Source organism: Panulirus ornatus, chromosome 13, assembly GCF_036320965.1.
Source record: "Panulirus ornatus isolate Po-2019 chromosome 13, ASM3632096v1, whole genome shotgun sequence".
In the NCBI taxonomy this organism is placed as follows: Eukaryota; Metazoa; Arthropoda; class Malacostraca; order Decapoda; family Palinuridae; genus Panulirus; species Panulirus ornatus.
In genome coordinates this window covers 49,305,490-49,322,897 of record NC_092236.1, presented here as the reverse complement: position 1 = coordinate 49,322,897, position 17,408 = coordinate 49,305,490, and the positions used below count along the sequence as shown (strand labels likewise).

General features: G+C 42.2%; 1 protein-coding gene across 2 annotated transcripts in view; it reads right to left on the bottom strand.

Annotated features, from left to right (window-relative positions):
* LOC139752852 (ATP-dependent DNA helicase DDX31-like) overlaps positions 1 to 17,408 on the bottom strand; it is a 185,736-nt gene that overhangs the window by 88,290 nt on the left and 80,038 nt on the right. For both annotated transcript variants that reach the window (XM_071668819.1, XM_071668820.1), the window contains exon 10: positions 9,124 to 9,183. In XM_071668819.1, coding sequence (XP_071524920.1) covers positions 9,124 to 9,183 — 60 coding nt within the window. The remainder of the gene's footprint in view (positions 1 to 9,123; positions 9,184 to 17,408) is intronic.

Sequence of the window (17,408 nt, the reverse complement as noted above, 5' to 3'; positions counted from 1 at the left end):
ATATATATATATATATATATATATTTTGAAATGGTTTGGGCACATGGAGAGAATGAGTGAGGAAAGATTGACCAAGAGGATATATGTGTCGGAGTGGAGGGAACGAGGAGAAGTGGGAGACCAAATTGGAGGTGGAAAGATGGAGTGAAAAAGATTTTGTGTGATTGGGGCCTGAACATGCAAGAGGGTGAAAGGAGGGCAAGGAATAGAGTGAATTGGATCGATGTGGTATACCGGGGTTGACGTGCTGTCAGTGGATTGAATCAGGGCATGTGAAGCGTCTGGGGTAAACCATGGAAAGCTGTGTAGGTATGTATATTTGCGTGTGTGGGCGTATGTATATACATGTGTATGGGGGTGGGTTGGGCCATTTCTTTCGTCTGTTTCCTTTGCGCTACCTCGCAAACGTGGGAGACAGCGGCAAAAAAAAAAAAAAAAAATATATATATATATATATATATATATATATATATATATATATATATATATGGGCAAATGGGAACTTCAGTGAAGGGCGCAAATGGGGAGGTGATAACAAGTAGTGGTGATGTGAGAAGGAGATGGAGTGAGTATTTTGAAGGTTTGTTGAATGTGTTTGATGATAGAGTGGCAGATATAGGGTGTTTTGGTCGAGGTGGTGTGCAAAGTGAGAGGGTTAGGGAAAATGATTTGGTAAAAAGAGAAGAGGCAGTGAAAGCTTTGCGGAAGATGAAAGCCGGCAAGGCAGCAGGTTTGGATGGTATTGCAGTGGAATTCATTAAAAAAGGGGGTGACTGTATTGTTGACTGGTTGGTAAGGTTATTTAATGTATGTATGACTCATGGTGAGGTGCCTGAGGATTGGCGGAATGCGTGCATAGTGCCATTGTACAAAGGCAAAGGGGATAAGAGTGAGTGCTCAAATTACAGAGGTATAAGTTTGTTGAGTATTCCTGGTAAATTATATGGGAGGGTATTGATTGAGAGGGTGAAGGCATGTACAGAGCATCAGATTGGGGAAGAGCAGTGTGGTTTCAGAAGTGGTAGAGGATGTGTAGATCAGGTGTTTGCTTTGAAGAATGTATGTGAGAAATACTTAGAAAAGCAAATGGATTAGTATGTAGCATTTATGGATCTGGAGAAGGCATATGATGGAGTTGATAGAGATGCTCTGTGGAAGGTATTAAGAATATATGGTGTGGGAGGCAAGTTGTTAGAAGCAGTGAAAAGTTTTTATCGAGGATGTAAGGCATGTGTACGTGTAGGAAGAGAGGAAAGTGATTGGTTCTCAGTGAATGTAGGTTTGCGGCAGGGGTGTGTGATGTCTCCATGGTTGTTTAATTTGTTTATAGATGGGGTTGTTAGGGAGGTAAATGCAAGAGTTTTGGAAAGAGGGGCAAGTATGAAGTCAGTTGGGGATGAGAGAGCTTGGGAAGTGAGTCAGTTGTTGTTCGCTGATGATACAGCGCTGGTGGCTGATTCATGTGAGAAACTGCAGAAGCTGGTGACTGAGTTTGGTAAAGTGTGTGGAAGAAGAAAGTTAAGAGTAAATGTGAATAAGAGCAAGGTTATTAGGTACAGTAGGGTTGAGGGTCAAGTCAATTGGGAGGTGAGTTTGAATGGAGAAAAACTGGAGGAAGTGAAGTGTTTTAGATATCTGGGAGTGGATCTGGCAGCGGATGGAACCATGGAAGCGGAAGTGGATCATAGGGTGGGGGAGGGGGCGAAAATTCTGGGGGCCTTGCAGAATGTGTGGAAGTCGAGAACATTATCTCGGAAAGCAAAAATGGGTATGTTTGAAGGAATAGTGGTTCCAACAATGTTGTATGGTTGCGAGTCGTGGGCTATGGATAGAGTTGTGTGCAGGAGGATGGATGTGCTGGAAATGAGATGTTTGAGGACAATGTGTGGTGTGAGGTGGTTTGATCGAGTGAGTAACGTAAGGGTAAGAGAGATGTGTGGAAATAAAAAGAGCGTGGTTGAGAGAGCAGAAGAGGGTGTTTTGAAGTGGTTTGGGCACATGGAGAGAATGAGTGAGGAAAGATTGACCAAGAGGATATATGTGTCGGAGGTGGAGGGAACGAGGAGAAGAGGGAGACCAAATTGGAGGTGGAAAGATGGAGTGAAAAAGATTTTGTGTGATCGGGGCCTGAACATGCAGGAGGGTGAAAGGAGGGCAAGGAATAGAGTGAATTGGAGCGATGTGGTATACTGGGGTTGAAGTGCTGTCAGTGGATTGAATCAAGGCATGTGAAGAGTCTGGGGTAAACCATGGAAAGCTGTGTAGGTATGTATATTTGCGTGTGTGGACGTATGTATATACATGTGTATGGGGGGGGGGTTGTGCCATTTCTTTCGTCTGTTTCCTTGCGCTACCTCGCAAACGCGGGAGACAGCGACAAAGTATAATAAAATATAAAATAATATATATATATATATTATCCCTGGGGATAGGGGATTAAGAATACTTCCCATGTATTCCCTGCGTGTCGTAGAAGGCGACTAAAAGGGGAGGGAGCAGGGGGGCTGGAAATCCTCCCCTCTCGTTTTTTTTTATTTTCCAAAAGAAGATCAGAGGGGGCCAGGTGAGGATATTCCAAAAAAGGCCCAGTCCTCTGTTCTTAACGCTACCTCGCTAATGCGGGAAATGGCGAATAGTTTAAAAGAAAGAAAAAAAATATATATATATATATATATATATATATATATATATATATATATATATATTTAGTAAGAGTATTAGTGAAAGAGAAGAGAGAGGCATTTGGACGATTTTTGCAGGGAAAAAATGCAATTGAGTGGGAGATGTATAAAAGTAAGAGACAGGAGGTCAAGAGAAAGGTGCAAGAGGTGAAAAAAAGGGCAAATGAGAGTTGGGGTGAGAGAGTATCATTAAATTTTAGGGAGAATAAAAAGATGTTCTGGAAGGAGGTAAATAAAGTGCGTAAGACAAGGGAGCAAATGGGAACTTCAGTGAAGGGCGCAAATGGGGAGGTGATAACAAGTAGTGGTGATGTGAGAGGGAGATGGAGTGAGTATTTTGAAGGTTTGTTGAATGTGTATGATGATAGAGTGCAAGATATAGGGTGTTTTGGTCGAGGTGGTGTGCAAAGTGAGAGGGTTAGGGAAAATGATTTGGTAAACAGAGAAGAGGTAGTAAAAGCTTTGCGGAAGATGAAAGCCGGCAAGGCAGCAGGTTTGGATGGTATTGCAGTGGAATTTATTAAAAAAGGGGGTGACTGTATTGTTGACTGGTTGGTAAGGTTATTTAATGTATGTATGACTCATGGTGAGGTGCCTGAGGATTGGCGGAATGCGTGCATAGTGCCATTGTACAAAGGCAAAGGGGATAAGAGTGAGTGCTCAAATTACAGAGGTATAAGTTTGTTGAGTATTCCTGGTAAATTATATGGGAGGATATTGATTGAGAGGGTGAAGGCATGTAAAAAGCATCAGATAAGGGAAGAGCAGTGTGGTCTCAGAAGTGGTAGAGGATGTGTGGATGTGTTTGCTTTGAAGAATGTATGTGAGAAATACTTAGAAAAGCAAATGGATTTGTATGTAGCATTTATGGATCTGGAGAAGGCATATGATAGAGTTGATAGAGATGCTCTGTGGAAGGTATTGAGAATATATAGTGTGGGAGGCAAGTTGTTAGAAGCAGTGAAAAGTTTTTATCGAGGATGTAAGGCATTGGTTCTCAGTGAATGAAGGTTTGCGGCAGGGGTGTGTGATGTCTCCATGGTTGTTTAATTTGTTTATGGATGGGGTTGTTAGGAAGGTAAATGCAAGAGTTTTGGAGAGAGGGGCGAGTATGCAGTCTGTTGTGGATGAGAGAGCTTGGGAAGTGAGTCAGTTGTTGTTCGCTGATGATACAGCGCTGGTGGCTGATTCATGTGAGAAACTGCAGAAGCTGGTGACTGAGTTTGGTAAAGTGTGTGAAAGAAGAAAGTTGAGAGTAAATGTGAATAAGAGCAAGGTTATTAGGTACAATAGGGTTGAGGGTCAAGTCATATGGGAGGTAAGTTTGAATGGAGCAAAACTGGAGGAAGTAAATTGTTTTAGATATCTGGGAGTGGATTTGGCAGCGGATGGAACCATGGAAGCGGCAGTGAATCATAGGGTGGGGGAGGGGCGAAAATTCTGGGAGCCTTGAAGAATGTGTGGAAGTCGAGAACATTATCTCGGAAATCAAAAATGGCTATGTTTGAAGAAATAGTGGTTCCAACAATGTTGTATGGTTGCGAGGCGTGGGCTATGGATAGAGTTGTGCGCAGGAGGGTGAATGTGCTGGAAATGAGATGTTTGAGGACAATATGTGGTGTGAGGTGGTTTGATCGAGTAAGTAATGTAAGGGTAAGAGAGATGTGTGGAAATAAAAAGAGTGTGGTTGAGAGAGCAGAAGAGGGTGTTTTGAAATGGTTTGGTCACATGGAGAGAATGAGTGAGGAAAGATTGACAAAGAGGATATATGTGTCAGAGGTGGAGGGGACGAGGAGAAGTGGGAGACCAAATTGGAGGTGGAAAGATGGAGTGAAAAGATTTTGAGTGATCGGGGCCTGAACATGCAGGAGGGTGAAAGGCGTGCAAGGAATAGAGTGAATTGGAACGATGTGGTATACCACGGTCGACGTGCTGTCAATGGATTGAACCACGGCATGGGAAGCGTCTGGGGTAAACCATGGAAAGTTCTGTGGGGCCTCGATGTGGAAAGGGAGCTGTGGTTTCGGTGCATTATTACATGATAGCTAGAGACTGAGTGTGAACGAATGGGCCTTTGTTGTCTTTTCCTAGTGCTACCTCGCACACCTGTGGGGGGAGGGGGTTGTTATTCCATGTGTGGCGGGGTGGCGATGGGAATAAATAAAGGCAGACAGCATGAATTATGTACATGTGTATATATGTACATGTCTGTGTGTGTATATATATGTGTACACTGAGATGTATAGGTATGTATATTTGCGTGTGTGGACGTGTATGTATATACTTGTGTATGTGGGTGGGTTGGGCCATTCTTTCGTCTGTTTCCTTGTGCTACCTCGCTAATGTGGGAGACAGCGACAAAGCAAAATAACTAAATATAAACAAATACATATTCATACATGGTGCCTTCATCCATTCCCACAGCCACCCTGCCACACATGAAATGGCATCCCCCTCCATGCGTGAGCGAGGTAGCACTAGGAAAAGACAATAAGGGCCACATTCATTCACACTCAGTCTCTAGCTGTCATGTGTAATACACCGAAACCACAACTCCCTTTCCACATCCAGGCCCCTTAAAACTTTCCATGGTTTACCCCAAACACTTCATATGCCCTGGTTCAATGCACTGACAGCATGTCCACCCTGGTATACCGCATCGTTCCAATTCACTCTATTCCTTGCACGTCTTTCACCCTCCTGTATGTTCAGGCTCCAATCGCTCAAAATCTTTTTCACTCCATCCTTCCACCTCCAATTTGGTCTCCTACTTCTTGTTCCCTCCACCTCTGACACATACATCCTCTTTGTCAATCTTTCCTCACTCATTCTCTCCATGTGACCAAACCATTTCAATAAACCCTCTCCTGCTCTCTCAACCACATCCATTTTATTACCACACATCTCTCTTACCCTTTCATTACTTACTCGATCAAACCACCTCACACCACATATTGTCCTCAAACATCTCATCTCCAACACATCCACCCTCCTCCGCACAGCCTTATCTATAACCCATGCCTCGCAACCATTTAACATTGTTGGCACCACTATTCTTTCAAACATACCCATTTTTGCTCTCCGAGATAACGTTCTCGCCTTCCACACATTCTTCAACACTCCCAGAACATTCTCCCCCTCCCCCACCATGAGACTCGCTTTCGCTTCCATGGTTCCTTCCACTGCTACATCCACTCCCAGATATCTACACCACTTCACTTCCTCCAGTTTTTCTCCATTCAAACTTACCACTCTATTGACTTGTCCCTTATTGACTTGTCCCTCAACCCTACTGAACCTAATACCCTTGCTCTTATTCACATTTACCCTCAGCTTTCTTGTTTCACACACTTTACCAAACTCAGTCACCAGCTTCTGCAGCCACATGACGGCTAGAGACCTAAGTGTGAACAAATGCGGCCTTTGTTGTCTTTTCCTAACGCTACCTTATGCATGCGGGGTGTGTGTGTGTGTGTGTGTGCTATTTCATGTGTGGCGGAGTGGCGACAGGAATGGATGAAGGCAGCAAGTATGAATATGTACATGTGAATATATGTATATTTCTGTGTATGTAGATGCATGTATACATTAAAATGTATATGTATGTATGTGTGTGTGTGTGTGTGTGTGTGGGCATTTATGTATATGCATGTGTATGTGGGTGGGCTGGGCCATTCTTTTATCTGTTTCCTTGCACTACCTCGCTAACGCGGGAAACAGCGACTAAGTGTAATAGAAAAAAAAAATATATATCACGTCATAACACCCTAAGGACACAGTAGCAACCAAACATCCAGCACTACATTAAATGTTTGTAAGTGATGGATCAACAGGAAAAGAATGTCTGTACATCCATAGATGTCTTCAATCACTAACCCCAGACATAGATTCAGCTTACATCCTTCAGTTGCCATGAATGGATAATCACTCCAACAGAACAAAACATCAACCATTCTAGGTATTACATAAAAAACATACATGCATTCTCTTCTGATCAACACAAAAGCAACACACACAATATATACCCTCAAAAGACTAACTGGCACCAGATTTGGACAAGTATGTAGTCTGTTGGGATGAGAGGGCCTGGGAAGTGAGTCAGTTGTTGTTCGCTGCTAATAAAGCACTGGTGGCTGATTCAAGTAAGAAACTGCAAAAGTTGGTGACTGAGTTTGGAAAAGTGTGTGAAGGGAGAAAGTTGAGAGTAAATGTGAATAAGATGAATATTATTAGGCTTACCAAAGTTGAGGGACAAGTTAGTTGCCAAGGATGTAAATCTGAATGGAGAAAAATTCAAGGAAGTGAAGTGTTTTAGATATCTGGGAGTGGACTTGGTAGCAAATGGAACCATGGAAACGAAAGTGTGTAACAGGGTAAGGGAAGTGGCGAAGGTTCTGGGAGTGATGATGAATGTTTGGAAAGAGAGAATGACATCTCAAGAGAGGAAAAATTGGTATGTTTGAAGGGAAATTAGTTCCAACAATATCATATGGTTGTGAGGCATGGGCTATAGACAGGGATTTAATGAAGAGGGTGAATGTGTTGGAAATGAAATGTGTGAGGACAATATGTCGTGTGAGGTGGTTTGATCAAGTAAGTATTGAAAGTGTAAGAGAGATGTGTGGTAATAAAAAAAGAGTGTGGTTGAGACAGCAGAAGAGGGTGTGTTGAAATGCTTTGGACATATAGAAAGGATGAGTGAGGAAAGGTTGACAAAGAGGATATATGCATCAAAGGTGGAGGGACCAGGAAGCAGGAGACCAAATTAGAATGGAAGGAATTAGCAAAAATTATTTTGAGCGTTTGGGGCCTGAACAAGCAGGAGGGTGAAAGGCATACCAGGAAAAGAGCATGGGAGAGAACAAGTGGGAAAGATTAAGTATACTGGGGTCAATGTGCTGTCGATGTACTGAGCAAGAGCATGAGATGAGTCTGGGGCAAACCAAGGAAAGGTCTTGCGGACCTGGTTGTGGATATGGAGCTCTGGTTTCAGTATGTTACACAAGACAGCTAGAGAATGGATGTGAAAGGAAATGGCCTTTCTTTCTTTGTTCCTGAAGCTATCTTGCTAACACAGCATCAAGTATGAAAAAAAAGCATTAAATAGATGACCTTGATTCAGGCATTCAGTTGCCCGTACCATCTTTGCTACCATAAATATTTGTGAACTGAATAATAACAGAACAAAAAACCCAAAAATTAAAGATCATTAGAAATTTCTGGATTTTTGACATTTTTGGATTTCTGATGTCTGGATTCTTTAACATTATTCTGTATGAACAAAAACTAAAATGGCCAATATATGTATCAGCATCCACTGTCTCCCCAACATCTATGACACTTGTGGTAAAGTACCTGTGCTGAGCCTTAACCAGAAATGGTCATATCACAAATATGATATATGCTTTACTCATCATCATGCTCACTATCTCACCATAATTTTCATCACAATATTCTCACTATCACCCACCACCATGTTTATTATCACATCTTCATATTCATCATGAAATTACATTCATTGATATCAATCACTCGCTATGATACTCCTAACCAAATACCATCCTATTGGCTGCCACTCACCATCATGTTCACTTACCACAATTTTCATTATCATTCATCATATATTCACTACCATCCATGTTCAATCTCTGCCATAATCAACACATCCAATCATGTTCTCTCACTCAACACCATATTCCTTATCACATACCATGTCCAGGATCACTCACTTTCATGTTCATTATCACCTACACAGCCAGGAGTGGGTAGTGGTGGTCACATTCAAGTAAAGGAAAAGAATGCGTAACCTTCCCTACATCACTCAAATCTCATTTTCTTGTCAGGAGAGGGCACACCTATGATGAAATCTATTCATGTCTTTTGAGATATTTTGCCTTTGACCTCATAAAATCCTTTGAAAGACCTATATCCACATTTAATACAGTATCTGAACATACTGAAAATAGATTCATGCCCACCAAGTTTCAAGTCAATCAGTCCAAAGTATAAATAAATTGCATTATGCTGTTGATTTTATGAAAAAGAAATATACCAAAAAGGCTGAAATAATAGGAACAAGAAAGTGCCAAAACAAAAGTTTCCCTTGCCATGCAGGAAGCAATTATAACTGTGACAGACATCTGCTCATAACACTTGGGAAGAGATGATAGTGTTCAAATGAAATAGGGGATGTAAACTGATGACTCATGTTGGTCATTTGACCTTCAAACCCATAAAATCCCATGAAAGACCTAAATGAAAAATAGCACAAATATGGTCTGGGTGTACTGAACCATTACATGCTACAAAATTTTCAAGTCAATCAGCCCAATAATGCAAGACTGACATCATGTTGTTGACTGCTGCAAAGGAAAACATGCAAATTAAAAGCAATGTCTAACTCCCTTTACAGGGATGAGAAATGAAGTGAAATGTAACTCACCGTGCACATTAACACACCTGCGGCTGCTTCTCGAAATGATCTAAACACAGCTGACCTATCCTGCAATATAAAAGCACCATAATATTATTCACTGATGGGAGTCTTCAAACTTTACTTACATACACATATTTTGCTTACAACACATGCAGTGGAACATCAAGGAACTAAGGGTCTTAGGGCCAAAATTATATTGCTCTTCTCTTTCCATGGGAGGTAGGCAGCATTTCCAGGGCCCCTATACCACTGGGCCATAAGAAAATTTGAGGAAAGCTGGATCCTCCCATTTTCAGGGTCCTTCAGGTTATTGGGCCTGGGATATTCTAAGGTTGGTCAGATCTTCTCATTTTCAGGGCCCTCAAAAGATATCAGGCATTTTGACAATTTAAGGACACTTAGATTCTCTTATATTCAGCCCCTCCCCAAAAACTACTGTGATTTGGGATAATGTATGGAAAATTGGATTTTCTCATTCCTCATCCAGAGCCCCTACAGGGTACTGGGCCCTGGAGTCTGGCCCTCTTAACATACCACAGATTACATCTAATCTCCATATCAGAAAGTATTTTACAAAATTGTACCATAGAAATTGCAATATATTAAAAACCAAATATGCAAAACTGTGGTCCAATAGAAAACATTCACAATGACACATCATTAATCTACACTTACTGGAAGAGATCAATTAATGAATTATGCAAAATGTTTCCTAACAATCAAAATGAGCAAAATATACTTATTTGCCTGTAATCTTAACTCTGTTAATCCATATGTATTCATTAAAGAAAAATGTTCATCCCAAATACCCTAAAGCCATCTTTCCTTCATCCCTCCATCTCTACATCAGTCCCCTCTCCCCTCTTGCTCCATCTCCTTCCAACACATATATCCTCAGTCTCTTTCTACTCATCCATTCCATATGTCTAAAATATTTCAGCATACCGTGGTCTGCTCTCTCAATCAGGCCTTACTACCACGCTTCTCACTGAAAATATTTTTGAACTAACTAATCCATATAAAGTAACATACTGTCCTCATAACTTTTGTTTCCAATACATTCAGCATCTTCACTTCTTTTCAATTTACAGCCCACGATTTACATACATGCAACACTGTCAGGATCACTATACCTTTAAACATATTCATCTTTCCCCTAACTATGGAAACTGATCTTTCCTTTTATATTCTCCTTAAAGTATCCTGGACTTGAGCACCTCTCTTTCAACCTATGACTCATGTCAGACCTCAAGGTTCTATCTGCTGCCCAGTCCACTTCAAAGATCTCTAGGTTCTATCCATTAAACTCATCTTCAAACTATCCTGTCTTGTCGCTTCCCATTTTGTACCTTTTTTTTTTTTTTCATACTATTTGTCATTCCCCATGTCAGAGAGGTAGCGTCAAGAACAGAGGATTGAGCCTTTGAAGGAAATCCTCACTTGGCCCCCTTCTCTGTTCCTTCTTTTGGAAAATCAAAAATGAGAGGGGAGGATTTCCAGCCCCCCTCTCCCTCCCCTTTTAGTCACCTTCTACAACACACAGGAAATACATGGGAAGTATTTTTTCTCCCCTATCCTCAGGGATATCCTTCTTTATTATCATTTATTATTCATTACACTTAGTCGGTGTCTCCTGTGTTAGCGAGGTACCGCAAGGAAACAGACTAAAGAATGGCCCAACCTAACCACATACACATGCATATACATAAACGCCCTCGCATGCACATATATATACCTATACATTTCAATGTAATGTAATGAAAAGGTAAGAGAGGTGTGTGGTAATAAAAAGAGTGTGGTTGAGAAAGCATAAGAAGGTGTATTGAAATGGTTTGGTCACATGGAGAGAATGAGTGAGGAAAGATCGACAGAGGGGATGTATGTGTGAGAGGTGGAGGGAATAATGAAAAGTGGGAGACCAAATTGGTGGTGGAAGGATGGAGCGATAAAGACTTTGAGCGATCAGGACCAGAACATACACGAGGGTGAAAGGCGTGCAAGAAATAGAGTGAATTGGAACAGTGTGGTATACTAGGGTCGATGTGCTGTCAATGGATTGATCCAGGGCATGTGAAGCATCTGGGGTAAACCATGGAAAGTTTTGTAGAGCCTGGATGTGGAAAGGGAGCTGTGGTTTCTGTGCATTACATATGAAAGCTTGAGACTGAGTGTGAACAAATGTGGCTTTTGTTGTCTTTTCCTTGTGCTACCTCCTGCGAGTGGGGGGGAGGGGGGGGTGCCATTTCATGTGAAGCGGGGTGGTGACGGGAATGGATGAAGGCAGCAAGTATGAATATGTACATGTGTATATATGTATATGTCTGTGCATGTGTACAGACATATACATGTGTATATATGTATATATATTTTGAAGGTTTGTTGAATGTGTTTGATGATAGAGTGGCAGATATAGGGTGTTTTGGTCGAGGTGGTGTGCGAAGTGAGAGGGTTAGGGAAAATGATTTGGTAAACAGAGAAGAGGTAGTAAAAGCTTTGCGGAAGACGAAAGCCGGTAAGGCAGCAGGTTTGGATGGTATTGCAGTGGAATTTATTAAAAAAGGGGGTGACTGTATTATTGACTGGTTGGTAAGGTTATTTAATGTATGTATGACTCATGGTGAGATGCCTGAGGATTGGCGGAATGCGTGCATAGTGCCATTGTACAAAGGCAAAGGGGATAAGAGTGAGTGCTCAAACTACAGAGGTATAAGTTTGTTGAGTATTCCTGGTAAATTATATGGGAAGATATTGATTGAGAGGGTGAAGGCATGTACAGAGCATCAGATTGGGGAAGAGCAGTGTGGTTTCAGAAGTGGTAGAGGATGTGTGGATCAGGTGTTTGCTTTGAAGAATGTATGTGAGAAATACTTAGAAAAGCAAATGGATTTGTATGTAGCATTTATGGATCTGGAGAAGGCATATGAGAGAGTTGATAGATGGATCTGGGGAAGGCATATGAGAGAGTTGATAGAGATGCTCTGTGGAAGGTATTAAGAATATATGGTGTGGGAGGCAAGTTGTTAGAAGCAGTGAAAAGTTTTTATCGAGGATGTAAGGCATGTGTACGTGTAGGAAGAGAGGAAAGTGATTGGTTCTCAGTGAATGTAGGTTTGCGGCAGGGGTGTGTGATGTCTCCATGGTTGTTTAATTTGTTTATGGATGGGGTTGTTAGGGAGGTGAATGCAAGAGTTTTGGAAAGAGGGGCAAGTATGAAGTCTGTTGGGGATGAGAGAGCTTGGGAAGTGAGTCAGTTGTTGTTCGCTGATGATACAGCGCTGGTGGCTGATTCATGTGAGAAACTGCAGAAGCTGGTGACTGAGTTTGGTAAAGTGTGTGAAAGAAGAAAGTTAAGAGTAAATGTGAATAAGAGCAAGGTTATCAGGTACAGTAGGGTTGAGGATCAAGTCAATTGGGAGGTAAGTTTGAGTGGAGAAAAACTGGAGGAAGTAAAGTGTTTTAGATATCTGGGAGTGGATCTGGCAGCGGATGGAACCATGGATGCAGAAGTGGATCATAGGGTGGGGGAGGGGGCGAAAATTCTGGGAGCCTTGAAGAATGTGTGGAAGTCGAGAACATTATCTCGGAAAGCAAAAATGGCTATGTTTGAAGGAATAGTGGTTCCAACAATGTTATATGGTTGCGAGGCGTGGGCTATGGATAGAGTTGTGCGCAGGAGGATGGATGTGCTGGAAATGAGATGTTTGAGGACAATGTGTGGTGTGAGGTGGTTTGATCGAGTAAGTAACGTAAGGGTAAGAGAGATGTGTGGAAATAAAAAGAGCATGGTTGAGATAGCAGAAGAGGGTGTTTTGAAATGGTTTGGGCACATGGAGAGAATGAGTGAGGAAAGATTGACCAAGAGGATATATGTATCGGAGGTGGAGGGAACGAGGAGAAGTGGGAGACCAAATTGGAGGTGGAAAGATGGAGTGAAAAAGATTTTGTGTGATGGGGGCCTGAACATGCAGGAGGGTGAAAGGAGGGCAAGGAATAGAGTGAATTGGATCAATGTGGTATACCGGGGTTGACATGCTGTCAGTGGATTGAATCAGGGCATGTGAAGCGTCTGGGGTAAACCATGGAAAGCTGTGTAGGTATGTATATTTGCGTGTGTGGACGTATGTATATACATGTGTATAGGGGGGGGGGGCCATTTCTTTCGTCTGTTTCCTTGCGCTACCTCGCAAACGCGGGAGACAGCGACAAAGCAAAAAAAAAAAAAAAAAAAAAAATGCATATGTCTGTACACATGTACATATTCATACTTGCTGCCTTCATCCATTCCTGCCGTCACCCTACCACACATGAAATAGTACCCGCCCTCCCCCTGTGCGTGTGCGTTAGCGCTAGGAAAAGACAACAAAGGCCACATTCGTTCACGCTCAATCTACAGCTGCCATGTATAATGCACTGAAACCACAGCTTCCTTTCCACATCCACACCCAACAAAACTTTCCATGGTTTTCTCCAGATGCTTCACATGCCCTGGTTCAATCCACTGTCAGCACGTCGACCCCAGTATACCACATCATTTCAATTCACTCTATTCCTTGCACGCCTTTCACCCTCCTGTAAGTTCAGGCCCCAATTGCTCAAAATCTTTTACACTCCATCATTCCACCTCCAATGTGGTCTCCCACTTCTCCTCGTTCCCTCCTCCTCTGACACGTATATCCTCTTTGTCAATCTTTCCTCACTCATTATCTCCATGTGACCAAACCACCTCAATACACCCTCTTCTGCTCTCTCAGCCACACTTCTTTTTATTACCACACATCTCTCTTACCCTTTCATTACTTAATCAAACCACCTCACACCTCATATTGTCCTCAAACATTTCATTTCCAACACATGCAACCTTCTCCACACAACCCTATCTATAGCCCATGCCTTGCAACCATATAATATTGTTGGAACCACTACTCATTCAAACATACCCATTTTTGCCCTCCGAGATAATGTTCTCGCCTTCCACGCATTCTTCAATGCTCCCAGAACCTTCGCCCTCTCCCCCACCCTGTGACTCACTTCCACTTCCATGGTTCCATCCGCTGCTAAATCCACTCCCAGATATCCAAAACACTTCACTTCTTCCAGTTTTTCTCCATTAAAACTTACCTCCCAATTAACTTGTCCCTCAACCCTTCAGAACCTAATAACCTTGCTCTTATTCACATTTACTCTCAGCTTTATTCCTTCACACACTTTACCAAACTCAGCCACCAAATTCTGCAGTTTCTCACCCAAATCAGCCACCAGCGCTGTATCATCAGCGAACAACAACTGACTCACTTCCCAAGCCCTCTCGTCTACAACAGATTCTCCAAAGCTCTTGCATTCACCTCCCCAACCACCCCATCCATAAACATATTAAACAACCATGGAGACATCACGCACCCCTGCTGCAAACCGACATTCACTGGGAACCAATCAATTTCCTCTCTTCCTACCCGTACACATGCGTTATATCCTTGGTAAATACTTTTCACTGCTTCTAGCAACTTAACTCCCACACCATATACTCTTAATACCCTCCACAAAGCATCTCTATGAACCCTATCATATGCCTTCTCCAGATCCATAAAAGCTACATACAAATCCATCTGTTTTTCTAAGTATTTCTCACATACATTCATCAAAGCAAACACCTGATCCACATATCCTCTACCACTTCTGATACCACACGGCTATTCCCAATTATGATGCTCTGTACATGCCTTTACCCTCTCAATCAATACCCTCCCATATAATTTACCAGGAATACTCAACAAACTTATACCTCTGTAATTTGAACACTCATCTTTCTTTCTTTTGCCTTTGTACAATAGCACTATGGATGCATCCTGCCAATCCTCAGGCACTTCACCATGAACCATACATACACTGAATATCCTTACCAACCAGTCAACAACACAGTCACCCCCTTTTATAATAAATTCCACTGTAATACCATCCAAACCTTGCCGGCTTTCATCTTGCGCAAAGCTTTCACTACCTCTTCTCTGTTTACCATACCATTCTCCCTGACCCCTCTCACTTCGCACACCTCCTCAACCAAAACACTCTATATCTGCCACTCTATCATCAAACACATTCAACAAACCAACATACTCCATCTCATTCTAACCTGTTATTACCTCCCCATTATCCCCCTTCACCGATGTTCCCATTTGTTCTCTCGTCAGGCACTTTATTTACCTCCTTCCAAGACAACTTTATATTTTCCCTAAAATCTAATGATACTTTCTCACCCTAACTCTCATTTGCCTTCTTTTTCACCTCTTACACTTTTCTCTTGACCTCCTCCCTCTTTCTTCTGAACATCTCCCGGTCATTCGCACTACTTCCCTGTAAAAATCGTCCGAAAGCCTCTGCCTTCTCTTTCACCAACAATCTTACTTCTTCATCCCACCACTCACTACCCTTTCTAATCTGCCCACCTCCCACACTTCTCATGCCACAAGCATCTTTTGCAAAAGCCATCACTGCTTCCCTAAATACATCCCATTCCTCCCCCACTCCCCTTATGTCATTTGCTCTCACCTTTTGCCATTCTGCCCTCAATCTCTCCTGTTACTTCCTCACACAAGTCTCCTTTCCAAGCTCACCTACTCTCACCACTCTCTTCACCCTAACATTCTCTCTTCTTTTCTGAAAACCTCTACAAATCTTAACCTTCGCCTCCACAAAATAAGACATTCCTCAAGATTTGACATTCCTCCAGTTGCCCCTCTCAGCACATTAATATCCAAAAGTCTCTCTTTCACGCGCCTATCAATTAACACATAATCCAATAACGCTCTCTGGCCATCTCTCCTACTTACATACATATACTTATGTATATCTCTCTTTAAACCAGGTATTCCCAATCACGAGTCCTTTTTCAGCACACAAATCTACAAGCTCTTCACCATTTCCATTTACAACAGTGAACACCCCATGTACACCAATCATACCCTCAACTGCCTCATCACTCACCTTTTCATTCAAATCACCCATCACTATAACTCAGTCTCATGCATCAAAGCTGCTAACACATTCACTCAGCTGCTCCCAAAACACTTGCCCTTCATGATCTTTCTTCTCATGACCAGGTGCATATATATGGCTTACCCCACGTTTTACATGCCCTGGTTCAGTCCACTGACAGCACGCCGACCCCAGTATACCACAGCATTCCAATTCACTCTATTCCTTGCACACCTCTCATCCTCCAATATGTTCCGGCCCTGATCACTCAAAATCTTTTTCACTCCATCCTTCTACCTCCAACTTGGTCTCACGCTTCTCCTTGTTCCATTCACCTCAGACACATATATCCTCTTTGTCAATCTTTCCTCATTCATCCTCTCTATATGACCAAACCATTTCAACGCACCCTCTTCTGTTCTCTCAACCATGCATTTTTCATTTCCACACATCTCTATTACCCTTTAATTACTTACTCGATCAGACCACCTCACACCACGTATTGTCCTCAAACATCACATCCACCCTCCTCTGTACAACCCATGCCTCGCAACCATATAACATTGTTGGAGCTACTATTTCTTCAAATATACCCATTTTTGCTCTCTTGGATAACATTCTCTCCTTTCACACATTCTTCATCGCTCCCAGAACCTTCGCCCCCTCCCCTGCCCTGTGACTCACTTCTGCTTACATGGTTCCATTCACTGCTAGGTCCACTCCTAGATATCTAAAACACTTCACTTCCTCCAATTTTTCTCCATTCAAACTTACATCCTAATTAACTTGTCCCTCAACCCTACTAAACCTAATAACCTTGCTCTTATTCACATTTACTCTCAACTTTCTCCTTTCACACACTTTTCTAAACTCAGTCACCAACTTCTGCAATTCATCACTCGAATCAGCCACTACAGTTGTATCATCGGCAAGCAACAACTGACTTACTTCCCAGTCCCTCCCATCCCCAATGGACTGCATACTCATCCCTCTCTCCAAAACTCTTGCATTTACCTACCAAACCACCCCATCCATAGGCAAATTAAACAACCATGGGGGACATCAACCACCTCTGCCACAAACCAACATTCACTGGGAACCATTCATTCTCCTCTCTTCCTACTCATACACATCTTACATCCTCGATAAAAACTCTTCACTCTTCTAGCAACTTACCTTCCACGCCATATACTCTTAAGACCTTCCACAAAGCATCTCTATTAATCCTATCATTTGCCTTTTCTGGATCCATAAAAGCTACAAACATCCATCTGTTTTTCTAATTATTTTTCACATACATTCTTCAAAGGAAACACCTGATC